The 21,504-nt window shown below is 56.6% G+C and overlaps 1 protein-coding gene across 4 annotated transcripts; it reads left to right on the top strand.

The window, feature by feature from the left end:
* The first annotated feature begins 498 nt into the window (after positions 1 to 498).
* Positions 499 to 20,279, top strand: ZNF316 (zinc finger protein 316). 4 transcript variants are annotated; one of them, XR_008666380.1, is made up of 7 exons: positions 499 to 583; positions 4,655 to 5,037; positions 5,174 to 5,355; positions 6,226 to 6,352; positions 6,896 to 7,009; positions 14,900 to 17,578; positions 19,222 to 20,279. XR_008666380.1 is itself a non-coding variant. In XM_055339569.1 (6 exons), the coding sequence occupies exons 2-6, from the start codon at positions 4,683 to 4,685 to the stop codon at positions 17,221 to 17,223; spliced, it is 3,060 nt and encodes a 1,019-aa protein (XP_055195544.1). In that variant the 5' UTR covers positions 499 to 583; positions 4,655 to 4,682; the 3' UTR covers positions 17,224 to 19,093. The 4 variants fall into 4 exon arrangements, 3 of the variants coding, with proteins under 3 accessions (XP_055195544.1, XP_055195542.1, XP_055195543.1); XM_055339569.1 differs by lacking the exon at positions 19,222 to 20,279 and having other exon boundaries at positions 5,216 to 5,355; positions 14,900 to 19,093; XM_055339567.1 differs by lacking the exon at positions 19,222 to 20,279 and having other exon boundaries at positions 14,900 to 19,093.
* Positions 20,280 to 21,504: the final 1,225 nt, after the last annotated feature.

Genomic DNA, 21,504 nt, shown 5'->3' with positions numbered 1-21,504 from the left:
GGGGAGGGCAGAGACGGGGTGTCCAGGGGTTGGGGCCAGGGTCTCGGAGCTGGGGGCACTGCTGTGTCCGGGGGTAGAGTCGGGGTCTTGGCCGAGACAGGGGCGCTGGGGTGTCCAGGGATGGAGTCGGGATCGTGGGTCCGGGTAGGGGGCGCTAGGGCTCCCAGGGGTGGCTGGAGTCTCGGGTTAGAAGAGGGCGCTGGGGTGCCCTGGAGTCTGGGTCTCGGGTTGGGACACCAGGTGCTGGGGCGTCCAGGGGTGGAGGTGGGATCTCGGGTCGGGGCAGGGGGCGCTGGGGTCCCCGCGGGCGGGGCCGAGATCCAGGACCCAGAGCGCCCTCCCTCACTCGCGGGGCGCTTCCTCTCGCTCCACGCACGCCCCCTCTGGGAGCCGCGCTCGACCCCGCGTGACCGGAAGTGGCCCCCCGTGGGCGCGGGCGGGGCGGGGCCCGGCGGCGGCACTTCCGGTGCCCACGCGCCGCCGCCGCGCAGCTCCGGGGCCGTCACTTTGTGTAGCGCGGGGCGCGCAGGCCCGGCCCGGCCCCGGCGTCCGGCGGCGGCTCGGCCGGCCCGGCGCGCGCGCGGTGAGTGGGCGGCAGGTGCGGGCGGCGGCGCGCGGGGCGCGGGGCCGGGTCGGGCAGCCGCTCCACGCCGGCGCGGGAGGCCGCGGGAGGCCGCGGGAGGCCGCGGGGAGGCCGCGGGGCCGGAGGGGCCGGGCCTGGGGCCTGGCGGGGCTGGAGCGGAGCGCCGGCCGGGCCTTGGGAGGCCGCGCCCACGGCCGGCGCGGCGCACGGCCCCTCGCCCCGGCCCGCGCGATGGGGGCGGGCCCCGACCCCCGGGGCGGGCGGAGGCCGGCAGCGCGGAGCCGGCGGGCTGGGGAGGACACGCGCGAGTCTTCCGGAGCTGCCCGCCGCCGGCTAGGCCCGAGGGGCGGGGGTTGGGCCGTGGCCGCCCCCGGGGACACACCCATCCAGGAGGGGCTGTCAGCGCCGCGGCCTCCTCGGGCGGCCCAAGCCCGATAAGCCCCCTGGAGGGATGGAAGTGCCTTGGCCGGGCGCCCCGTGAGCTTGCTCAGTGACCTTGGGGGCCTCGTCTGGGTCCTCCCTCTCTGCAAATGGAGGCCCCGGTGGGCTGCTGTGCCGTCTGCTACTGCTGGGAGTCGGGTAGGGGAACCCATCCCTGGGGTTGGGCAGGGTCTGGGCTGCCCCATGCGGCCACAGAGGTGGGAAAGGGGTGGGTCTTCGGTGGAGGACTAGGTGGGTAGGGAGAAGGCGAGGTGGGCCGGAGGATCAGACTCCTAGTTGCACCTGTGTGGGGAGACTTTGGCGCTCCGTCTGGTTCAACAAGTGTTGGCAGGTCTGGGGAGCTGGCCAGCCAGCATGGTGAGGGTCTGGCCTGGGGGAACTGGGATGGCTGCATGCATACGGATGCACCAGGAGCAGATCCTGGGAAGTAGGGGAGCCCAATCCATGGACACACAGTGAGGATCCTAGTAGTCAAGGAAGGAAGGGTTCTTGGAGAAGACAAAAACCTGGAAGGCTTTGAATAACAGGGGTGTGGTGAGGACAGTCACCTAGAGGGAGGGAAGGGACCTAGATCCATGTGCACCCACACAGTTCTCCTTCTCTATGTAGGTTCCTTGAACTGGGGACTTTTGTGGAGAGTTTCTAACAGTTTCCAAACTTTGCTACTTTTTTCATTCTTGTCATTCTCCCTTCTCTCCATGGAGGGTGCCTTGTCATTCTCAGCTCCAAGTGTCTGCAGTGCTGTATCCTAGGATGCATGGCCCGGGTGGAAATAAGGGTCTGGGATGATGTGGGGGTTTATGTTCATGAGGCTGCTTACTTGACCCTCTGTGACTTCTGACCTGGAATTCGATGCCTGGAACTGGGCAGAGGAGTGTCAGCAGGCTGACAGGATGGGAAGAAAGGAAAGCATGAGGGTCTGGGGGAGTGTGCCCAGCATGCACCTGCCTGATGATGCAGAAGGAACCTGGTGCCTGAGTTACTGAAGTCTGTTTTCCAGGATGATTCTGTTCTCGATTCTGGGTTGAGGCATGTGGGGGTATCTGGCTGTGCTAGGCCATGGTTGTATCTGCAGGGTGAGCGCTGACCCCTTCCCTTCTCTGGTTACCAGCAGGTACATTTTTGGGGAGAAGGGACTTCAGGCCACAGCTTCTTCAAAGGCAGAGATTCTTAGTGCTTCTGGAGTGGGTTCCATCTTGAAGAACCCTGAAGAGTGGTCAGTCTATTCTGGAATGTGCCAGTGCAGCCAGAATACTGAGATGTTTTGTTTTTAATGAGCTCTACACCCAATGTGAGGCTTGAACTCACGACCAGGAGATCAAGAGTCATGTGCCTTACTGACTAAGCCAACCAGGCACCCCTGAGTTTTTAAAAGCTCATGTTCATCACATTGATTACAGACTTTAGAGTCACTTCCTTAATAAATATTTGAGTGTTTGCTCTGTGTCTGGCACGAGGAGGATTCGGAGGTGAACAAAGGGACCTTTCGTCTTCCTGCAACTGATCATGTACTTGGGGAGACAGGCAGTAAGCAGTTCCAAAAATATATAAAAATGAGGTGCTGTGAGGGCAGAGCTCATGGAACTGTATGAAATGGGACCCAGGAGACTCCCTCCAGAGGATCAGTGAAGAGGAAAAGCAAGTTCTAGGGAAAAGAAATGTCATGGGCAAAGGTCCAGAGGTGGGACCAGCAGGGGGCCACTTTATTCCAAAGCCTTAGGGTTTTCTTCTTTAGTGAGTGGGTCCTTGGATACAGCAGACTGGCCTATGGGAGTCTGCTCTGGATGGTGACCAGGCAGGAGGCAGCTCTGCTGGGCTTGGTGTGGTATCTGGGTTCAGCCAGGATTTGCAGCCTGAGGCCTGAGTGACGAAAGCCTTCTGTGGGTCCTCAGGTGGGTGGAGGTTAGGAAACGTTTGCTGTGCATTCTCAATGCCCTGAGTGCTGGGTAGGGCTGCATCTTCTTGGCGGTGGCTTGAGTAGCATATGGCACACATGTCTGTCTACACCTCGGCGCCTTTACAAGCCCGAAGAGCTATGGAGACCAACAGCACTGGCTTTGGGGTGGCCCACCAAGGCATAGGTCTTCCCCTGTGACCTTGGATTCAGGAATGGTGAATCTGCAATCTAGTCAGATAGAGGGGAGAATGAGGAGCGGGACAGAGGTAGCTTCGGGGTGCCCGTGCATTCCAGCCCCTGGACCGGGGCCTTGCTCTACTGGGAGGCCTTAATGAATGCTCCACATTCCCTAGCTGTTTAAGTGTGGATTTAAAGCAGCAGCATAGAGCGCTTCAGAAAATGAGTGTGTGTTGCCTTTTTAATAAGAAGAGCGATGAGTTGTGGAATAAGAGCTATTCACTGAGCAGATTTCTCATAGGTTCCCAGGGTTCTGAGCCGTTCTCATGACCCTGCACATCTTTATGTGGGGGCCCCTGTCCCATTGTAGGGGTTCTGTGGCAGATGTCTACCGGTAGAGCTGGTTGAGGTATGGGTGGGCCCAGCTGTCCCATGTGGCCTGACATTGCAGTATCCTGGCATTCATACCCTCATCCCAAGATTTTGGGGTTCCTGTGTTTGCAGTGGGCTTGAAGCTCTTTGGAAATAGCCCAGTTAGGTCTTAGGTGCTGATGGGGTTGGTGCTGGGTGATGGGCTCATTTTTAAGCTTTCATTCAAAAAGAAGCCATGGAAATTGACTTGTCAAAATTCTGACTCTGTCTTGCCCTTGGGCCTCCACTGGGCTGGTAAAGGGTGTGTGCCCAGGAGGGAGGAGTGGCCCCTGGACCTGTAGCCTGCTGTCCATCAAGTCTACCACCCTTGGTCTGGGCCGTGCGGCAGCATGGCTGTGTCTCTCCAGAGCACTTGGGCTGAGCCAGCTGTGATGTTGGGGTGCGTAGAACCCTATAAGCCACTGGGGTTATGATGGTTCTCTCCTTGGGATTATCTGATCCTTAAATTTGAAGAGATGTCACAGGATATTTTAGATCATCTTTGCTGGTCCAGTGATGAACCAAATCTCTGTGATCCACTGAAGTTTTTCCAGATACTCTGTACAGAGCAAGGGGCAAGGGAGGTGCAGAGGGTAACACATACGCCGCCTCTGTGCCGCCTCTGGCAGGAAGGAGCCTGACCTGCTGGTCTTTCCTTGCACCCCTGCGCATGCCCAGGCCTCTCCCCCCATAGCCCTACCGGCACAGTGTGGGCATTGAGAGCTGGTTTAGCTGTTCCTCCCAGGCTGCACTCACCCCATTCAGCCAAAAGTGGGCCACTCTTGGCCGTGTTGCCTGGACTCCCTGTTCTTCATGGCCCCTGAGGATCAAGACCTGGGCTAGATCCCTGATTTACTTCAAGAAAGCACCACCGTTCATACCCAGCACATAATTGCTGGCAAGAAAGAGCTGAGGCCGCATAATGGGGTCATGGAGAGGGGCTCTGTGGTTTTTTAGGGTACAGAGTGTCCCAGTTGTGCCACGTGCGATCGTGGAAAGAGCCCCAGTCCTTCTTCAACTCTGGTGCCGTTACTGTCTAGCGGGGGAGATAAATCCTGCCTCCGTCAGGGCGGTGTGAGGCTCGAGGAGCAACTCGAGTGAGTGTGCCGTAGGTGGCTCATCACTGCCACCCGACTGTGTTTCAGGCCGAGCTGAGGCTGTCCTCCGGGGAAGATGGCAGCCCCGCGTGTGACTCCAGACTCACCAGCCACGCAGCTGGCGAAGGCAGAGGATGGGTTGGAATGTGGCCCTGCTCAGGAGGAAGAAGAGGAAGAAGAAAAGGGGGAAGAGGTGGAGATAGAGGAGGAGGAGGAAGAAGAGATCATGGTAGAAGAAGGGGAGGACAAGGAGGTGGTGGAGGAAGAGGAGGAGGGGGGGCGGGCAGGGCACATGGATCAGGTTGAGGTGGAGTTGGAGGAGGACGAGGACGTGGAGGACGCGGTGGCAGAGGAGCAGAGTCTGATGTTGGGGACCCAGGAGCGTCTAAGCCGTGGCAGTGATGCCAAGTCCCCAGTTCTTCAGGAAGAGGGTAAGAAAAGGAACTGGCTCCTGGGGGGCGACTGTGGGGGCTTGGGAGGGCAGGCGGGAGAGCTCTTGGGCCCGACATGCTTGGAGCTGGAGCATCAGGACCCAGGAGCTCCTGACCCTACTTGCTGTCCCAGCAGAGGTGACCGTGAAAGCAGGCCCCTCAGAGATCTTCTCCTCAGCCTTGCAGGCCGCATGGGGTCCAGCCACACCTAGGGATGAGGACCTAGAGGATGATGAGGAGGAGGAAGAAGAGGAAGAGGAGGAAGAGGAGGAAGAGGAAGAGGAAGAGGATGATGATTCTCTGACAGCTGGATCTCAGGTGAGCTGCTCTCTTGTTTGCAGCTCAGTTAACCAGGCAGGGTTTCCTGAGAGGGGGGCTTGGTACCTACTGTCCTAGAGACCCCTGCTGGCAAAGCTGAGGCACTGTGGACCCTGTGGTCCTCAGGGTGAGCTTAGGCTGGGAGCAAGGACGAGGTGGCAAGAAGCAAGTGGGGGTCTGTAGCCCCAAGCCCTTGGCATGTGGTTCCATTTTCCTGGGGCCCAACACTTCCCAGGCCATCAAGTCTTGATGATGTTGACTGCCACTCACTGGGCTGCACTGTGTGTAGTTCCTTCAAAGGCCTGGCTCTCCCCCAGGGCTGGGCTGCGTCCCCTGACCTCAAGTGCCTGTCACCTGTCTGGGCTCTGGTTTCCTGCTGAGCCCAGTTAGATTGGGCACCAGTGCCCCGAGTCAGCGTAGCTGATGCCATGTCCTCACCCGGGTGTGGGCCCTCACACTGCTGATATGACTACTGGCTTAAGCTGGATGATGATGTAGAAGGGGAGGATACAGCCTCCCTCGCAGAGCCTTGGACTTGAGCCTCATGGTCTCCTGACCTCAGCATGAGTCTTGGCTCTGCCCCCCATGAGCTGGGCATTCACTGCCTCTGAGCTTGGGTTCCTAATCCCTGAATGGAAGTGGGCTCCTTGCCTTCTAAGGCCACAGCAAGGATCAGACACCTTCCGTACTGTTGGGCCTGTGCAGGCCTGTCAGTGATGGGATATCAGGCTGCATCCCTGTGAGTGCCATGTTACAGGACAATGGTCCGCTCTCTTCTTGAAGAGATTTTCTGCTGCTCATTTTATAGGGGCTCCCCTGCCTCTCTCCTAGGGCAGCTCAGGGCAGTGGCCAGGGCGCTTTGTTTTCCAGGGGCTCGTAACCTTTGAAGATGTGGCTGTGTACTTCTCATTAGAGGAATGGGAAAGGCTGGATACAGACCAGCGAGACCTTTACAAGGATGTCATGCAGGAAAACTATGGGATCCTGGTGTCCTTGGGTAAGCAGGGAAGCTTCCTGGTGTGATGACTGCCAGCAGCCTAGCTGTTTGGGAGAGTGGCTTCTGAAGCCCCAGGATCTAGGAGCAGGAGGTCCTGGAGCCAGCCCACCTCTTAGGGGAAGTCCTAGGGACCTAGGGACTACCTGTCTTCTGGATGGGGCTGTGTTCTGGGGTCTCCACGGTGGCCCAGAAGTGCTGTAAGCCAGGTGGATGTGTTCTGGGAGCTGCCAGTCTGGTGCTGGTCTCTGTGCTGTATACTCCCTAGAGGCCACCGGGGTTGAGGAGTCAGATGATAGAGGAGATGAAGGTGTGGAGGGGCTCAGCAGGAGAGCTGCAGGTATTGGGACAAAGCTCCAGATTCATGAATGTGGGATTTCCCCCAGGGTGGAGGCCGGGAGGTGGGAGGGCTGGTCCTCAGAAGAATGGAGAAGAGGGGAGAGAAAGTGAGGAGCTGGTTGCCATGTTGGGGATGGCACTCTGTGGGGTGAGGGCAGGGCCTGCCCAGAGTGGCCCTGCAGCTGTATGTGTTTCTCTTGTGGCCAGGATACCCAATCCCCAAGCCAGATTTGATCTTCCGGCTGGAGCAAGGAGAGGAACCCTGGGTCCCAGATAGCCCCCGTCCTGAGGAAGGAGACATTGTCACTGGCGTCTACACAGGTGAGTAGGACATGGAATCTTGTGGGGTTTCTGCTGACAGAGCTCCTCAGAGCTTTGCCAGACTTTGGCCTGACCTGAGCTCTCTGCCATAGCCTTGGTGCTGGTGGTCTGGGATGTGGAGTGGGCCATGTGGAGACAGGGAGGTGTCCATGGTCTAACCTCTGCCTTTGTGGGTTGGCTTCTCTTGATTCTAGCCCGTGGAAGTCCAAGGCTGGGGAATCCTTAGAGAATCTATGGGTTCCTCTTAAGAACCTTTGAAAATGTCCCTGTCTTTGCCTTGGAGCCTCTCATTGTTTTTGGTTTTTTGGTTTTCTCTTTTTGGTAAGTGAGGGCCAGTTCAGTGTTTGGCTCGGAGGGACCAAGTGCAGGAGATGGGCAGACTCTCCAAGAGGGCTGGTGCTCACCTTTCAGGTTCCCACACTCGAGCTGGTCCTGTAGCTTTTCCATCCATTTAGCTATTTCTAAGCGAAGGGTCTTGGAGGCAACTGCTGGCCTGGGTGGGCAGCTCTGTACCTTCCAGAAAGGAGATTTTGGAGGGATGTATACAGGAAGTGTTCAGGGTGGCAAATTCCTCTGGAGACTGCCAACATGGCTCTGGCTCTGTTCTTCCAACTTTCTGAGCTTTACTTTACTCACATGGAGAATAAAGAATTTGAACTAAATCCATAACTTCCAAACTGAGGATGCAGGACTGGTTCAGTGGAGGCTCTTCAGGAGGTCTGTGAGTGAGGCTCGGTGTTTCAGAGAAGTCTGTGGAGGCTCTTTCCCTACCAGTGTGTCTGCCTTCGGGCTGGAGTGACCTCACCCTAGTGAGAGACAGTGGATGGCTCATGCCCATCACATGCCTGGAGAGACTCAGAGCAACTCAAACAATACAAATACAGAAAAGCACAGACAATGTTGCTAGGCCTTTGTGTGTACTCTTCGGAGTATTGTTTCATTTACTCTGTCTCCTCACAACGACCCTGCGCAGTGGCAGGGAAGAGGTGGCCAGTATACCTAGCAGATGAGGAAATGGACTTGAAAGTGGTGTCTAAGTGGCTTGACCGAGGTGGGCTCACTTTCCATGGGGTTGCAGAATGGCCTTCTTGCCCTGGGTCTCCATGGTCTGCTGAGCCCTCTCTGGGAATCTTTCCTGGGCTTCAGAGATGGGTGGGCTGTGGCTGGCAAGACCATCATAGTCACTTCCAGGATGAGTCTGGGACAGAGGTGGTGTTTCAAAGGGGGTCTCAGTGGGAGGTGGACCCTGTATATGGACACATCTCAGAAAAGCCACCTGCAGATAAAGGGGCCACAGGCCTGCCTTGATCAGTCTCATCATGTGGGCTAGATGTGCCCCCGTTCTCCATGCTTCTTGGAGGCTCCTGGGTTATAGCCTTTTGCAGGCTTCAGCATGGGTGGTTCTCATGACGTGACCTGTGAACCTGGCTGGGGTTTGGCAGCACCCCAAGGAGGCTGGCTAGCTGGGCCAGTGCCCTTCTCTTCCCCTGGCTAGTCACTGGGCTCAAAGTTCCCCCTGTCTCCACCCCTGCTGCACAGGGAGCCCAAGGTGGGTGCAGGCATAATCTTAGATATGTCCCTGTCTGTTGGGAAGGGGTACAGTTGCCAGGGTTGGGGTCAGCTACAGTGGGGCAAATTCATCTAAGGCCATTTTTATTTATTTATTTTTGAGACAGTGAGAGAGAGCATATGCAAGCATGTGTGTGAGTAGGGCGAGGGGCAGTGGGAGAGGGAGAGATAGAGAAAGAATCCTAAAGGCTGACTTCCTGCAGAGCATGGAGCCTGACTCGGGGCTCGATCCCAGGACCCTGAGACCATGACCTATGCTGAAATCAAGGGCCAGCCAGTTAACTGACTCAGCTACCCAGGTGTCCCATCTAAGGCTTTTCTTAACTATAACTATGGTCTGTTTGCTAAATGGTCTCCCTTCCCTTTTCTCCCTGTTCTCATTTCTGTGTGGCCAAGTCCATTGAGAATGAATTGCTGGGTCTGAGCGAGATGGATGCTGACTGTTCAGAGCCTGACGGAGTTTCTGGATTTCTCAATTGTAGTATGGCAAAACAGAAATGTATTCCTCCTTGTGCTTCTTGAAAAAGTGGGCCAAAAGATTTGGACTCTGGCCAGATTTGCCTACTCAGGTGCCCCATGCCCTGTGCCACGCTGGTTTGAAGGCTCTTGCTCTGCCTTCTGGCTCCATGCTCCAGCTCCCAGACCAGGGCCACCACCTCCAGCTCACCTTTTTTTTTAAAGATTGATTGATTGATTGATTGATTGATTATAGATATAGGGAGAGAGAGAGGCAGAGACACAGGAGGAGGGAGAAGCAGGCTCCATGCCGGGAGCCTGACGCGGGACTCGATCCCAGGACTCCAGGATCGCGCCCTGGGCCAAAGGCAGGCGCTAAACCGCTGAGCCACCCAGGGATCCCCTCCTCACCTATTCTGACCCCACTCCCTTTCCTACGCCTTTCTCCTCACCTGGCTTAGGGCATAGATAGCACCCTATCTTTGTGGGAGCCCCTGGCAGGACCCCATTTCCTGTCCACGTCTGCACAGGAGCAGGAATCACGGCTGGAGAATAGTCTGCCTACCGGCTGACCACACCTTCTGAGGATGCTACCACCACCCAGGCCTGGCAGTCTGGCCTTGTGTCTTTTTTTTTTTTTTTTTTTGTAAAGAATGCAGCTGTTTATTTTTTATTTTTTTTTTAAATTTATGATAGTCACAGAGAGAGAGAGAGAGAGAGAGAGAGAGAGAGGAGGAGACACAGGCAGAGGGAGAAGCAGGCTCCATGCACCGGGAACCCGACGTGCGATTTGATCCCGGGTCTCCAGGATCGTGCCCTGGGCCAAAGGCAGGCGCTAAACCACTGCGCCACCCAGGGATCCCTGGCCTTGTGTCTTTGTTGTGTCTTTCTGCTCTCGGAGATGGACCTTTTTGGCCCTCGGGACCCCACATGGTCCTGGTTTCTGAGCTGCTTTCCTGGGTGCTTCTTCACCTACCTTTGCTTGTTTACGAGACCAGGACAGTACTGTGTCCTCTCTGTTCTCTCTCAGTGACCGGGGCCAGAGCTTTCAGTACCACATACATTTACACTGCCCATCCTCAGCTTCTTTCTCCAGCCCTCACCTTGTCTGCCTGTCCATCTGCTTGACATCTCCACTCACTTATCTGATGGATTTTTCAAAGCGAGTCTGAAACTGAAATGGCACTGCTTCTCCTACCCCTGGCCCCCCTTGCAGCATCCTTGGACCCTGAGTGGGCCTGACTGCATGCCTCGGTAATCCTTGTGACGCGGCCTCCCTTGCCTCACCCTGTCCCAGGCTTCCATGAGGCCATCAGGCATGTGGCCACAGGTGTTCCCACCCAAGCTGCCTCTGCCTTTCCCTCCAGCAGCTTCCCTGTGTACTTGGCAAAGCATCTGGGCCCTTCTCTGGCCTTGAGGCCTGCCGCTCCCCCCAAGCTCATCTCATGAATTCTTAGCTCTTCAGGCCCACAGACCACCTTTCTCTTCAAGCTCTTGCCTGCCTCAGGGGTGTTTTGCCTACTGTTCCCCTGTCGAGAGTGCCTTTTGTGTGGCTGGCTCAGCTCTTAGGACTCCATTCAAGTCCCATGGTCTCTGAGTATACAGACTTTGGGAGCACCCCCTCCTGCATCACTCCAGGATGTCCCCCGGATTTACAGCAAACAGTACTGTCTGAAATGGTCCTGCCCAGATATTTGCTTCCTCATTTCCTGTCTGCCGCCTCTGGCAGACACTATAAGAGCTGGCACTGTATACTGTCCACCCCTGTGCTGTCTCCAGCGTGGGCCTGGCACCCAGCAGGCCGGCAGCTGATCGCCCTCCTTGGCTACTATTCTTGCCCCTCATGTGAAAGTGAAGGATGGCAGAGAAATACAGCATGCAGGATTACATCTGCTTAAAGATGACCTGGGAAAGGATAGAGATAAAAGCAGTAAGAGAACACCAAGGTGAAAGAATCCCATGGTCAGTGAACACAATCTGTGGTTTTGGAGAGGAGGAAGTCAGGAGCAGCTGTGGAGTGGAAGCTCAGGCCTGGCACCAGCCTGCATGTAATCCCTACCTCACATAGCCCTTGAGCACCTGGGCTGAGTACCTGGGCTGAGCACCTGAGCTGGGCACCTGAGCACCTGGGCTGGGCCTCTGGGCTGGGCTTGTCTGCCCACAGGAGAACTGGGGTCAGGGGAGGTTAGTCCTTAGTGTGGGTCTTCCCTTCCTTTGCCACCCCCTGAGCGGGTCTTAGATGTCCCTGTATCCCCCTTTTTTTTATAAGCCAGGAATAAGGTACTTGGGTTCTGTCTTGCCTCAGACCCCTGCACTTGGTGTAGGCAGGTGGAAAGAACCAGGAAACACTCCATGTGAAGAAGAGCTAGGCCTCAGGCTCCTGTTAATAACTGGCCCTTGGTATGATATTCATGGTACAAATGAGGATACTGAGGCCAGAGAGGTCATTTCCAGTGATGGGGGTGTGGGCCCTATCCTCCTGGGAGGACAGATTCCAGTACAGAAGCCTGGCCCTGTCAGAAGTTGCCATCTCCCCCACACTTGAGTATAGCCCTAGTCACCAGATTCTTGCCCAGTGGGAAGAAGGGGCAGCTGACCAGCTGGAGAAAGGAGCCCACCTGCAGCTTTGGGCACACCAGCCTGTGTCCAAGTCCCCCTCTTGTAACTGACCCTAGGTAGGGGGCTCTCCTTAAGCCCACCTCAAGTCCCTGGGTCTGGATGGAGAAGTCAGGAGCAGGTGTTGACTTCACTCACAGGCCCCCACAGACATGGATTTGGTCAGAGCAAACCCACAGCTGACTCTCCATAGGGCCTGGGTCAGGTTGGGCCTGGGACAGGCCTCTGGGTTCCTGGACAGGGGCAGAGGTGGTTCGGGGGCAGGAGTCATAGAAACAATGGCATGATTCTCAGAGCTTTGTGTCGGTTGTGCTGAGCAGCTCAGGGATGGAGGTGCACCAGGCGTGTGGTTTGGGGGCGTTTATCTTCTCCAAGGCCCTTTGATTAGTGCCTGGGTAGGGCACTTACTGGAGGTGCCCTTGGGGCTCTCCTGACAAGGCCACTGGTCAGCCTCTGGGATTGTTATTGGGCCTCAGAGCACTGGTTCCATCCTAGCTAATCATCACCCAGGGTCATAGTCCTTGGGAGCAAATGTCTCAGGGAGATGAAACAGCAGCTCTCACTTCCCAGAGTCCTCTTTTCTACCCTACTCCTGTGGGTTCTGGAAGAAGCAACTGTGTTTGACCTTATGGGCCACTGTAACAAAATACCCTCTCACCCACCTTGTAAAAGCATTTTCTCTGCCCTGGCTCTTGTCTCACAAGTAGACCTGGTAAGTGCTCACTTGGATTCTAGCAGACTCCCTGGGAACTGGGTCCCCCTTGCAGCCTGGAGTGACCCTTCCACTGGACACCCCTACTCCAGGGCCCAGCCTCCAGACCCTGGCCCACTTTGGTGATAGAAGGACAAGGGAACAGACCCTGGCCTCAGGGCAGGCTCGTCTTCCTCTTTATCCCCTTCAGTGGCCCTGCTTTCTCTGGAGATCTTGGGGTGCAGCCAGCTCTGCCCCAGGTCATGGCTGCTCTTACTGTCCTTCACTTGGTGTCAGTGGTGCTGTCCAGCACTTTGCCATGTGGTTAGTGTTTTCTCAGGCTTGGACAAGCAGCTGTAGCAGCTCTGGAGGTCCCTCCCATGGTCGCTCCCTCTGGAGAGCTGGTTGTTCAGCAGCTTGAAGTGGGAGCAGGACAAGGCTCACCTTTCCTGGGGTGTGTGTGGGGGGGTTCTGCTGCTCCCAAACTGCGAGGAAGAGCTGTTCTGGGTGAGTCACTGGAGCCAGGCACACCCTTCCCAGTTCTGAGTGGCTGAGGTTGCATTTTGGTGGGCCTTCATTTGACCTGCATGTCTGCTCTGTGTCCAGCGGGTGCTCACCCTGGCTAGGTGCTGGGGTGCACACAAACCCCACTAAGACATTGACCTTGTTCCTCATTTTGAACTCCCCCTGCCTTAGGGGGGGCCTCTGATTCTAATTACACAAGACCCTCATCTGAGTCTTGTAGCAAATTCCTTTTGAGACTCATAGAAGGAATTCCCAGCTGAACTGCCTGTCCCTCCACCACCCCGTCTCGTCTCATCAGGGTGCTCCAGCCTCTTCTGAGCTCTTCAAAGGGCCACCCACATCCCATCACCCACTCATGGCTCTGAGTGGCAGCTGGAGGTAAACTGAGCTTAGTTCAGGAAACTTTTGTCTTTTATTTTAAAGTTCATTTTTATTATAACATTGTAATACTAACTGTAGAAAACTTGAAAGTATTGCAATTATGAAAAAATAAAATAACCCATTTCTGTATCCCTTTAAATGATGCATTTTTTTTCTTTTACAGCTGAAATCATGCCAGAACAGTTGTGTGTCTGGCTTTATTTCACCCCAAGCTGTGCTATTTTCCCATATGACCATATCACCATATGTGTAGAGTGCCATACAGAATACAGGACAAGGGCTGAGCCAGAATGGGCAGCCTCCTGGGGCCCGACCTTCCCTTGGGGGCAAGACTCAGTGATCCAGACTCACCCAGCCAGGTGATGCCTGACACTGGCCACAGTTTGATGGTGGGCCCACATGGGGGTAGAAGAGGGGCTTCCTACCCTCAGAGCTTGAACCTTCCAGAAACTAGGATTCTGAGGTGGGCTACACCATCGTGTGCCACCACTGTGGACACACATGGGGCAGAGTGTACCTGAGGAAGTAGGTGCACAGGTGCTTTGGAATACCTGGGGCCACCATGGCTCAGGCAGTTTACCCCCTGTTTCTTGTGCCTGCTCCATAAACATCAGTTCCTTCCCAGGTGTGATGGCAGGCATGTCAGCACTCCATCTTGTAAAAGAGAAAACCCTCCAGGCCTGACTCCATGTCCACACTCTGCACTAAAGTGAGAGGTCAGGGTGCAGTTTGGCAGATGAGGTAGAGAACAACAGGGCTTTGGGGAGCAGATGTCCTTGGTCTTCTGTGATGGCAAGGTACTTGCAGTTCCCCCAGTGTTAGCCAGCTTGGGGCTATTTCCCAAATGCACGGCTGCTACGAAGAAGTCAAGGTTTGGGGTGGCCTAGCAGGAAAACTTGGGCTGTGCTTGCTGGAGGCTGTTAGGATGAGCAGAGAGCTACGGCTCATGGCCCCTCTAGGTCTTCTTGGCTCAAGGCAGCCTTTTCAGGTTCTGCTCTGAGAGTGGAGGGGATGCTGAGCAAAGCCCAAATGCTTACAAAGGCATGTCCTCAGCTGCAGGGTCCCAGGGCTGTGCTGGCACCAGAGCCCTGCTTGCCTTGGGCCAAGCGGGCCAGGGGCGGTGGTGGGGAGTGGCAGGGGTGGGTGGAGTTCTCTAGAAGACAAGGGGATTTGGGGAAAACAGCTCAGGGGTCTGTTTTTCAGGCTACAGGACTCCTGTAATGGGCTTAGCCCCTGGTCTCCTAGGAAGCTATAGGCAAGGTCACCAACTTTGTAGAGCTTGCTGTTCCTCAGCAGCATGGCAGGCCTTGGAGATCTGGAAGACGGATTAATTAGTTGATGCCATTTGAGGACAGGCCAAGAAATAATCTCAGCCTCCCCTAGGAGGGACACCCACATGCATATTTCTCCCCTCCACAGAGTTCCCAGTAACTGGGGGAGGCAGTGGCTTTACTGTTCCCCGTGTGCTGGAACGCACACAGCCTCTCCCTTGGTGGAATGGAGAGGTACCCTGTCCCCAGACAGGATGGAGGCTCAGTGCTAGGGGTGCTTAGGGTCCCACTCAAGCTGTGATTTCTCTGGGGAGGAGCCTGCAAGGGGCTGCCTCAGCTTCCTCTCACCTCTCCCTTCTGGCTTTCCTTTGTCACCTTCAGGGGCCTGGTTCTGGACCGATGACCTAGAAGACCACGAGGAGGAGGAGGACGAGGACTTCCTGGCAGAGGTGGCAGAGGAAGAGAACGAGCCCCCGGGCCTCTGGTCAGCTGCCTACGGCGTGGGAGACGTTCCTGGGACATGGGGTCCCGATGACTCTGATTCAGCGCAGACTCCGGAGGGGTGGGGTCCAGACCCCGGGGGCCTCGGGGGCCTGGCCCAGGGGTCTGAGGCGAAGCCCTTCCTGTCTGGCCGAGAGCCTGGTGCAAGCCTGCTGGCACCCTGGGCGTTTCCTACCGCCGTGGCTGCTCCGGTGGGGCGGCCCGAGACCACGTGCGACGTGTGTGGCAAAGTGTTCCCGCACCGGTCCCGGCTGGCCAAGCACCAGCGCTACCATGCCGCCGTCAAGCCCTTCGGCTGTGATGAGTGCGGCAAGGGCTTCGTGTACCGCTCACACCTGGCCATCCACCAGCGCACGCACACGGGAGAGAAGCCCTTCCCGTGCCCGGACTGCGGCAAGCGCTTCGTCTACAAGTCGCACCTGGTCACGCACCGGCGCATCCACACGGGCGAGCGGCCCTACCGCTGCGCCTTCTGCGGTGCGGGCTTCGGACGCCGCTCCTATCTGGTCACACACCAGCGCACGCACACGGGCGAGCGGCCCTACCCGTGCCCGCACTGCGGCCGCAGCTTCAGCCAGAGCTCGGCGCTCGCGCGGCACCAGGCGGTGCATACGGCTGACCGGCCGCACTGTTGCCCTGACTGCGGCCAGGCCTTCCGCCTGCGCGCGGACTTTCAGCGCCACCGGCGCGGAGGCGGGTGCGCGGAGGCGGGCAGCGACGGCCCTCGGCGGGAGCTTTGCGACACAGTAGCCGCGGCAGGGCCCGAGGAGGCCGAGGCCGAGGCCGGGCCGGAGGGGCCAGAGGAGGCGGAGGCTGGCGAGGCGGACGGAGAGGTCGAGGTCGAGGCGAGAGAGGAGGCAGTGGCGGCGGGGCCCACCCCCGGGAGCAAGGAGGACCCCGAGCCGGACAGGCGGTTCCTCGAGCTGGGCAATGGCCTGGGGGAGGGCGAAGGACCCTCTTCGCACCCCCTCGGCTTCCACTTTCCCGTGCACCCCAAGTCCTGGCTCCACCCGGACGGCTTCCCAATCCTGGGCCTCCCGGACTTTGGGGAGCGGCTGCAGGCCGACGGGCGCCCCCTGTCGGGACCCCTGGGGAGCCGGCTGGCCCTGGTGGAGGGCGCAGGGCTGACCTGCGACCCTTTCGGCGGCGGCGGGCCGGGGGGCGGGGGCGGCGGTGGGCTGCGCGCGTTCGCGCCGGCCGTCGGGGGGCTGCTGGCGGAGCCGGCACCCGCCGCGCTGGCGGAGGAGGAGAGCCCGTGGATCTGCTCCGACTGCGGCAAGACGTTCGGGCGCCGCGCGGCGCTGGCCAAGCACCAGCGCTACCACGCGGGCGAGCGGCCGCACCGCTGCGCGGACTGCGGCAAGAGCTTCGTGTACGGCTCACACCTGGCGCGCCACCGCCGCACGCACACCGGCGAGCGGCCCTTCCCGTGCCCCGAGTGCGGCGCGCGCTTCGCCCGCGGCTCACACCTGGCGGCGCACGTGCGGGGCCACACGGGCGAGAAGCCCTTCGTGTGCGGCGTGTGCGGCGCGGGCTTCAGCCGGCGCGCGCACCTGACCGCGCACGGGCGCGCACACACGGGCGAGCGGCCCTACGCGTGCGGCGAGTGCGGCCGCCGCTTTGGGCAGAGCGCGGCGCTGACGCGGCACCAGTGGGCGCACGCCGAGGAGAAGCCGCACCGCTGCCCCGACTGCGGCAAGGGCTTCGGCCACAGCTCGGACTTCAAGCGCCATCGGCGCACGCACACGGGCGAGAAGCCCTTCCGCTGCACGGACTGCGGCCGCGGCTTCGCGCAGCGCTCCAACCTGGCCAAGCACCGGCGCGGCCACACGGGCGAGCGGCCCTTCCCGTGCCCCGAGTGCGGCAAGCGCTTCTCGCAGCGCTCGGTGCTCGTCACGCACCAGCGCACGCACACGGGCGAGCGGCCCTACGCCTGCGCCAACTGCGGCCGCCGCTTCTCGCAGAGCTCACACCTGCTCACCCACATGAAGACGCACCGCAGCGCGGCCGGCGCGCCCGGCACGGCGCCGGCGGCCCCTGCGTCCAAGGCCGAGGCGCCCGCCAAGGGGCCGCCGGGCGCGGGCAGCGGGCCCGGGGAGCGCGGCAGCACCCTGCTGGAGTTCGCGGGCGGGACGAGCTTCGGCTCGGAGGCCACGGCCACCTTCGCGGGGCCCTCGGGCGCCTACGAGGAGAGCATCCTGTGATGGCCCGAGGCCGACGGAGGTGCAGCCCGCTGGGCCGCCGGCCCCTTGCTCCTCTGGCCTCGGGGTGCTGAGGGCCCCAGTCCTGGTGCGGTGCCTTCCCCTCAGCCCCCGGTGCACCGCACCCCCCCGGCCTCGGGCGCCCCTCCTGCCCGGCCCCAGGAAACCCGGCCGCCAAGCTCGTCCGGCCGTGCAGGGGGCGCGTGGGGAAAGGAGGACCGCGCGCGGAGGAGGCGAGGGCAGGGGGCGGCCACCTCGACCAAGACTGCGAGCCAAGCGGTAGGGATGGCAGGCGATGTTATTTATTTCACTCGGATTCCGATTGCGGTGGCCTGGGGGACCGGTGGCTAATGAGTTTGTAAGTGGGTTGTACAGCGACGGAGGGGAAGCCCTTGCGTCGAGGGGAGGGTGGGGTGGTCGAGAGCAGAGCATCTGGCTCCTCCCGTGGGTCTGGCTGACGACTTCTTCCCATTCCTCAGTGAGAAACTTCAGGGACCTTCTGGTCATTCGAGTGTGTCCCAGAAGTTTTAAGGACTGTGCGGGGCTAGGGGAAGCCTTTTATGGGTTTCCGGAGGACGATGTTCCTCCCTCCCCAGGGGGGACAGAGATGCAACTGGGAAGCTTTTATTCTGTCTACTGTGCATATTTATTTCCATCTCCTGTATGGCCTGAAGAATCTGGGGGGAGGAGGAACAGCCAGAAACCAAATTTGTGGCCCCAGGCGGATGGGTTGCAGGTGTTCGCAGGGTCCTGAGGGAGTTTGAAGCCTTATTCTGGGGGAGGGTCACTCACTCTCACCCCACTTGAGCACCTAGATCAGCCAGGCACTAGTTCTGCTGGGCAGGTTTTGTTCTCCGCCTCCCCCTTTGAGTCCTTCGGTACTGTTGCCTCTGGCAGCTGGAGGTGGCACACTCAGAGACCCTTGGGGGTGCCTGGCTGGCTGCTGCGGCCATGGCTCCAGCATTCACCTGCCCAGGGTGCCACCTGCCCTCTGAGCCCAGTGCTTGTTTAGATTTAATAACCAATTGTCAAGTGACAGGTCAGCAGCAGGATCATTTCTCACATCCCTGTGGGGTTAGGGCTCTATGACGTCTGCAGGTCCCTTTAACTGTGCTTCTGTCATTATTCTATGCTAGAAGCAAGTAGTGTTTCTGTTTAGAACCCCACGTCACAGGGCGGGCAGTCTGTGCAGTGGCAGTCCACCTCTGGGGGTGTGGGACTTGAGCCTGTGGCTCCTTGACCAGCCAGGCATCCAGCTATGCAAGCCCCACACCTGGTGGGCACCCCACCTCCCCACTCCCCGGGCTGGGCCATGGGGAGCCACTGGGCAGGCAGCTGAAGTATGGCTCCCATGAGGTCCCTCCCTCTTTAATGCCTTTTGGGCCACTGTGAGTGGGGCCAGAAAACAAATTTTGAAGCAACTGCATTCCCTTTTAGACCTAGTTCCTTCTGTTTTAGTGTAGACATGGCCTCGGGGCCTGAGAGCCTACAGCCAGGCTGCTGGGGCTGGGGGCGGGGTAGGAGGCACGGTAGTTGGTGGGTGGGAAGGGGGTGTGGATGGTGGTGGTAAGAATTCACCTGGCGGGGTGGGTTGGGGTCCTGAGGAGGGCAAGGGTCCCAGGGGGCATTAGCAATGCTGGACGATGCCTTTCCTGTTCTCAGTTTCTTTCCTCTCCCTGTGGGACAGGAACCTCAGGGGCCAAGGGTAAAGTGGTGTAGCCCTGCATGGCTGAGGTTTGGCTCTGCGCTCATCCCTCCTTGTGCACCCCTTCGAGTGCATACCTGCGATGCCCCTCCTGGGCCCCAGTTGCTTCTGCCCTGGCCTGGAGCCGTCAGCAGGAGGACCTAGCTTTAATAAAGAGTGGAGAAATGAGCTTTCTGACTGGATTCCATGTTGTTGGCGCTCCTCAATGCCCTCAGGGAGGCTCTGCAAGGTCTCAGACCTTTTTTTCTGGGAAAACAAACAAAAAAAAAAAAACCAACTTTTTTTTTTTTTTTTAGGAGTTTCTCTTTTCTGAAACTAGAATTGGCCTGTCTGGAGTCAGCCCAAGATGAGCTTTGGTTCCTGCTACCTGTGTACCAAGTCTTTCTGCGTGTCCCCAGCGGGCACCCCACACTGCCACATACTCTGTAATATACCTATCTCGGGACCTTATGCTTAGGATTGTTTTCTCCAGCCTTCCCATGGTCAGAGGAGAGGGACCAGGTGCCCTTCCTGGGGGTCCAGACATGTGCTGAGTCATAGACAATTCCTCAGAGGCCTCAACGCTTCATAGGTTTAGCCAGGCTCATCTGCTCTGTGTCAGGGCAAAATGCATCTCCCTAGTACCCTCAAATACCTTCCTTTGAACTGATTTATTGACCACCTTCTCACCACATGATATCCCCACATCCCACAATCAGATCTGACCTCCCATTCTTTCCCAATGGATTTGGAAAATATGAACTATGAAGTAAACTCTCAGATATGATTTGAAGGCATCAGAATAGAAACCAGCATTTCAGTTAAAATTTTAAAAAAGGCTTTGAGTGGGCAGATGGATGTTAAGACCTGGTTAAAAAAAAAAAAAAAGATGGCCTTGAGGATCTTAAGGTCTATTCAGAAAAGGTAAATTATTCCCTGATAGAGCTTACATATGTCTGGCCAAATTCTTTTTTATTTGGGGAAGGGGGCGGGTGCGGCAATCCTGATGGTCAGAAAAGCAGCAGACAGCCCTTCTGGTTTTGGGAGGACTTTTAAATTTCTGGAGTCCCTGATTGATTCCCCAAGTGTCAGTTTAGCATCTTTATCACTGCCAAGGAATAGAAGACCCCATGAGATATGACCCATGGAAGGTGGTACTTCAGAGTCGTGAGGCTCTGAGCACCCCTCTGGCCTCCACCTACCTTTGTTATTTCCCTGTTTCTCTAATGCTTGCATTTCCCCAACTTCCTACCTTTCTCCTGACCCTTTCATTTGATCTCTTCAGACACCTCCTTCTCTTTTTTTCTCTCTAATTGGCTACATATGGAATAAAGTATTTTGAATTTTTTGGTTATATTTATTAAATAAAGTTTTATGATCCTTGTTCATTATTTTTCCTAATTATAAGATACATGCTAGTTGTAAAAATTCCAACAATGCAATAAGATACATGCTAGTTGTAAAAATTCCAACAATGCAAAATATGTGTTATGTGCACACTTACCCCCCCCCAGACTCATACCACATCCCGCTGTGGGACACCAGAATTGCTGCAGGAGGTGTGGGAGCATGTTTCTTCCACATACATGGAAATGTTTCACCACTGTGTACATAATTTACATGTTCCTTTGCAACTTGCTTTTTTCATTTAACAATAATATATTAGGACATTCTTTTCTCCTGGACAGAACTACCTCACTCATTTTAACTGCTCCATCGTAGCATTTCATTTCGTGGATGTACCATAATTTATGTAACTCCTCCTCCTCCAATAATGGATATTTGGTTGTTTCTAGATCCTCACAAACAGTGCTGCAATGTAGGTTCTTGTACATATTTCCATGCAGTTATGTAGATTTTTAGTTACCTATTTAAATGAGAACAGGTACTAGAGGTGATGTTGCTGGGTCAAAGGCATAGATATTTAAAATTTTGGATATAGCTAAATTGCCACTGGAAAGGGTAACTCCAGTCCAATAGCATATTCTCCAAGTGCAGTGAGAAAGTGCTAGTGGTCTAGTGCTATGGCCTCGCCAATGGGGGACATCAACAGTTGTTTTAATCTTTGCTTTGTTCTTAATTTTACAGAGGTGAATGGCTTGCATTTTTCTATTTCTTTCAAACATGTAAATAGGTTATTAAAAAAAAAAACCCTCATGGCCTTGGCTCAGGTATTTCTGGAGCTGTGGCTGTGAAACATCCTCACCCAGACCAAGTTTATAGCTTCCATAGTTTCTGGTAACACAAGATATCTCAGGTTTACCTTGGAAATTTCCTACCCAAAACCTATTAGCCACCCAATTCTCCAAGGAGTGAGGATTCCCTTAGTGGAAAATGATATTTAGGGACCACAATTTGGTGCCTGGGTGCTCAATGCTATTAGGTTGATTTTTTTTTCCTCCTAAGGAAAACATTTTCCAGCTAGAATTCTATATCCAGCCAAGCTGTTCAAGTTATGAGGACAAATGATATTTTTAGATATGCAAGAATTCAGAAAATTTACCACCCTTTAACCGTTCTTAGGAGGCAAGTCACAAAATGAAAGAATTGACCAAGAAAGAGGAAGATTTGGGATGTAGGAAATAGTGGAGCCATGAATA

The sequence above is a fragment of the Nyctereutes procyonoides genome, unplaced genomic scaffold (assembly GCF_905146905.1).
Source record: "Nyctereutes procyonoides isolate TBG_1078 unplaced genomic scaffold, NYPRO_anot_genome, whole genome shotgun sequence".
Lineage (NCBI taxonomy): Eukaryota > Metazoa > Chordata > Mammalia > Carnivora > Canidae > Nyctereutes > Nyctereutes procyonoides.
This window is presented reverse-complemented; position numbering and strand designations above follow the sequence as displayed.

Excerpts from the sequence above, each read along its gene's own strand:
- ZNF316 (XM_055339567.1), top strand. The coding sequence starts at position 4,683 with ATGGCAGCCCCGCGTGTGACTCCAGACTCACCAGCCACGCAGCTGGCG. Across the intron at positions 5,038-5,173 it reads CCCAGTTCTTCAGGAAGAGG|AGGTGACCGTGAAAGCAGGC; the intron begins GTAAGAAAAGGA and ends CTGTCCCAGCAG. Across the intron at positions 5,356-6,225 it reads CTCTGACAGCTGGATCTCAG|GGGCTCGTAACCTTTGAAGA; the intron begins GTGAGCTGCTCT and ends TTTGTTTTCCAG.